At 27.0% G+C, this 4,998-nt stretch overlaps 1 protein-coding gene across 1 annotated transcript; it reads left to right on the forward strand.

Annotated features, from left to right (window-relative positions):
• The first annotated feature begins 3,337 nt into the window (after positions 1-3,337).
• Positions 3,338-4,774, forward strand: LOC107901355 (uncharacterized). Its single transcript, XM_016827314.2, has one exon. It carries the CDS (start codon positions 3,615-3,617, stop codon positions 4,236-4,238), a length of 624 nt encoding a protein of 207 aa, XP_016682803.1. The 5' UTR covers positions 3,338-3,614; the 3' UTR covers positions 4,239-4,774.
• Positions 4,775-4,998: the final 224 nt, after the last annotated feature.

Here is a 4,998-nt window from a genome sequence, read left to right on the forward strand (position 1 = left end):
ATATGAAATAACTATAATTTTATTTAAACGTTTAAACCATTAGATGTTATAGAGAACTAATTTAATAAATAACATACTTCAGATTTCTCGATATTATTGTTATAAATGAAAATCTGTTAAAGAGGGTTAAAAAAATTAATTCTTCTAAAACTGTTATAACGAGTATCAATATTTATACGATAATGTAATTTCAGTTTTAGAGTATGTAAGGACAAAATAAGCTTAAACTCACTTGCAGTCTTTTCTTATCTTAAGTGTGTTTTTCTTCTTAATTGTTTAAAAATAAATAAAAGAAAATGAGAAGAAGAGCATGAATGATGAAACCCCATGTCATGTGCAGCCATCAATATGGAGATGAAGTCGCTTATGAATGAAGGCAGGCAAAGCAGGATTGCAAAGACCCGGAAGGGGCCAAGAAATGGTAAAGAATAATATCATATAAGCTTTATTTTTTAATTCTAAAATTAAAATTATTGTTTACATCGAATTTTAATTTTTTAAATTGGATTTTAAAAAGAGCGGGTCAGTGAAATCATAAAAGCTGGACACATACGTGGTAGCAAAGCAGAAAAGCTTTTCATTGTTCCAATAGCTGTCAGCTTTAACAAATAACCGGCATTAACTGATCCCGCCAACCTGTCGTCTTTTAGCAATTATTATTTTTTTTAAAAGTTTTATAAATCATTAAAAAGAAAAAGAAAAAGAAAAATTTTAATATTTAATAATTACTTTAACTTTTAGTAAAAAATATTAACTTGATTTCATTTTATTGAAGATTTAAATAAATTATTTTTTATAAAGAAATTAGATATTCAAATTATTATATTTATCTTTAATACAACACTATTTATTTTGATAAAAGAGTATAATTATATTCGATATTTATATTTATTAATTTATTAAATAATTTTCTAACATAAATTCAATACTTATAAATTTTAACAGTAAAAATTCAATATTTATTTTTTCAACACTTAAATTTATACTTTAACAAACACTCCTTTAATTGTAAAATTACTAAAAGTTTAATATTTAAATATTATTTTAAGAGTATTTTAAATTTTTTATATTAAATCTAAAATAAATTAATATGATGATATTTGGAACCAAAACATCGAAGTTTCCACTAATTCAAATTTATCATTTTAACTAAAGTCGTGTTTGGTTTTTATATAATTTTAAATAATACATAAAACTTTTATATATTAAACTTATAATTGAGATGGTGTTACTAGTCGAATTGGTTATCAATTAAATATTGGGACACAACTAAGAAATATTCTTTTACAAAATAAATTATATTATTATGAGCATTATATATATATATAAAATAAAATAAAATAAAACTCATAAATGATGAGATTTGAGCCTAAAACATTATGGTTTCCAAACCTTTAATTTTTATCATTTCAACACTTTATTTAATTTTTATACAATCTTTTTAAAAATATATAGTTTACATAAATTCTTTTCACGCACAAGTTTATTTTTTAATTAAGTTGATGTTATGAGTTAATCAAAAATTTAGTTAGAAACTGATTAAAGTGTTCATCCTTTACTCAATATTGTATTATTTAGCAAATTTAGATTTTTGTAGATTTAAATATCCAATAGATGATTGAAAATGTTAATTTTACATTTTTAGCATACTCAAATGTCTGGCGAATTATGATGTTTAATTCAAATTCAAATTCAAATTCAAATTTGTATCAATCCTTAGATAATTTATGGATTTGAATTTTTAACTACAGATTTAGATTTGGATAATCCAAACATGTAGATATTCAACATGCTGTCATCCCTAGATAATGAAAAAGAAAAAGAAGTCGGCTGCAAAATATATTAATTTTTAGGAAATAGTGATATTTTCTAGTGGTTGAATGATTTTGTGTTAAATATTTTATGTTTGTCAAAATTTTTTGAAATCATTTTTCTAAAAGTTATTCTGATTAAAATAAACACATCATAAATATATTTGATACAAAATATTATAATAACATTTCTTTCAGACAATCAAAATTTATTTTATAATAATTAATAATATATAAAAACTCATTAATAAATAATGACTAATTAAAATTTAATTTAAATTATATATACTATATTATGATAGTGGATAGCGGCACATTAAAGTTAGAATAGATAAATGAAACAAAACATGGTTTAAAAAAATTATCATATTTGTATAATTAAATATTCATATTTTATACTATAAAATATTTATAAATTTTAATATATATTTATTATTATAATTTTAATATAAATATGTTTCAATACTATATTAACAATATTTCGAAATTATTGTTAAAATTTATGATTAAAATAAAATAAAATAAAATATTTAATAATATTTATTATATAAATAAATAAAATTAATTAAATATGTTTGTTTAATAATATTCAATGTTATAATATTTGATATTAATATTTTTAAAAAATAAAGATAAAAATGATTAATAATATAATAATAGTAAATTTAATTGAAAATCAAATTTTATATAAAAGTAAAATTATTTATGAGTGAATTTTTTTTCAAAAAATAATTTAAGCTTTTTAAAATAGTAAATTAGTTTACAAAATAAAAAAAATATTATTTATTAATCTGTAAATCAATTTCCATTTTTCTTAATAAAAAAACATAAAAGTTAAAAATATGTATATATGTTTCGTAAGATAAACGTAGACTAGTTTAAATTTCAAACTTTTAAGAATTCTATCGCTTTCCCTTTTTCGCTGTTGAGTCAGCTTTTTTTTCTTTTCTTCTAACCGTTGTATGATTTTATGGTCATACCCTAACAAAGAAAAAAACCATGTAAATGCTAATCAATATATTTCTAAAAGAAACAAAAATTTTAACACTTAAATTTTTTTATTAAATTATTTAGAGTGGTATTATGAAATCAAAAAATTTCATTTAATAATTATATAAAAGAAAAAATATTTTAATAGATTTAAATTTATTAAAAAATTTTAATAGTATTAACAATTAAATTTAAAAATAAATAGATTAAATTTTAAAAAATACAAGTAGGAGTTTAAATTTCGAATGCACAAAAAATTATAAGGATTTAAAGCATAATTTACGTTTTCTTAAAATTTAAAAGTTATATTTATAATTTTAATTGCAAATAATATATCGTTATACAAAATCAATTATGACAAAGCACAACGTCACATGAGAATTAAAATAAAATAAAATATTTAAAAAATACATGTGATTTATTTATATTAGGTATTTCTTGGCTAATGCATATTCATTTAATTTTCTTAAAGTTTTTAGATATTTTTTTAATTAAGAAAAATTATGGATAATTTTAAATTTTATATATAAAAAAAACAACGACGTCTACAGCAGCAGAGAATAACAAATGAAAGCGGCATCAAAAAATAAATAACTGAAAGTTCATGGGTACAACTGCAAAACCGAAGAACTAAAATCCCTACTTTCGAAAATCTCGCGAAATTTCCAAGCCCCCTCACCCTATAAATACATAGCTCGAGTAAAGCTAGGTTTGCCCAACTAAACAGCCAAACACGGCTTTTTAGAAATAATAAAAAAAGTTCTCATTTCTTTTTTTGCACGCTTCCTCTCCCTTCTGCAAACCCCTTAAAAAATGGCGACATCTTCTAGACGAACGAGCGGTCCGGTTCTCCGATCCCTCTCCCCATCCGGCCGCTTCTGTTCTCACTACGCTTCTCAGTCTTCATCTTCTTCCTCTTCCTCTGCTTTTGCCTTTTCGAGTTCAAGCTTTTCTTCACGCTCTTCAACTTTCTTTAATCAACACAGATCTATCTCTCCGCCACGTGTCAATATGTACAACCACTCTTCATCGGCGCCATCTGTGCGTTTCTCGCTGGATAACCGCCCGATCTCGCCGAACCGTTCGATAGCCACCATCCGTAGAAACACCGATGCGGTGCAGAATTTAGAGAAGCGACAGCAGAAGCGGACTTGTATGTGTTCCCCAACGACGCATCCGGGATCCTTCCGTTGCAGTCTTCATAAAGGTTTCAATAATTCGAACGCGGTGTCGAGTTACGCACCAAGCAATCGGCTCAACGCGCGTAGATCTGCGATGACAAACTCGCTGGTGAGGATTGGTGGAGTCGAAGGAGATCTGGTTAAGAGAGCTTTGTCGGCTTTGATTAGGCCTTCCTCTCACCAGCAGCGTCGCCGAGCAGCGTTCCAGCCGAGGCCGAGCCGGCTTTCCGTGATGTCTAAAGCGGAGGATTTATGAAGATTCCTTTTGCGGTATGTGTAATCTTCTAATGCTTTTTGGTTAAGTCTCCAAGATTTTCCGGTGATAGGGGATCGAGCTTCGGAGTAACGCCGGATGGTAGCGTTGCAGTCAGATTTCGGCGTAGAGGTTGGAGATCTGGACGAAGGATTCGGGACGGATATGATTTTTAGTGTACTCCGGGTGACCGAAACCGTAAAATCCGAGGAACAAATTATCATATAGTTTGTTGGTGTAAATACATATATTTGCAGGCAATGGTAAATTTGAGGAGCTTTTGGACAGAAAAAGAACCCTAAATTCCCTTAAAATCTAATCTAATTCAATCTAACCAGACTGTAACTCTAATCTCAAAAGCCCAGGCCAGTTCTCAATTTTGACTGGTTTATCATCTCCCTCAATTGGTTTGATAACCAAACACCATTCCATTCCATTCCAGCGCAGTTGTTTTCTTTTCCGTGATCCATTTCTGTTGACGTTTTCCGTTTACCGTTTCTCCATTTTCCATTTAAGCAGTTTGTTCCGTTTCTTCTTTTTCTCTGTTGACTCGTCTCGTTCATCCGTTTCGTCTCTCTCTTTTTTTTTTTTTCATTAGTATTTTTTTAATGGTGTTTTAAAATGATTTTATTTGATCGTCTTGCAGGTATTTGAAATGGACAACTCCTAATCATGAGTGGTTGGGTTTTAGTTGGAGGCACGCAAGGGAGAATTGAACTGAATGATTTATTAGGCCTTGAACTCTAAGATAACCCTTACCCGT

This window comes from Gossypium hirsutum, chromosome A06 (genome assembly GCF_007990345.1).
Source record: "Gossypium hirsutum isolate 1008001.06 chromosome A06, Gossypium_hirsutum_v2.1, whole genome shotgun sequence".
Taxonomy (NCBI): Eukaryota; Viridiplantae; Streptophyta; class Magnoliopsida; order Malvales; family Malvaceae; genus Gossypium; species Gossypium hirsutum.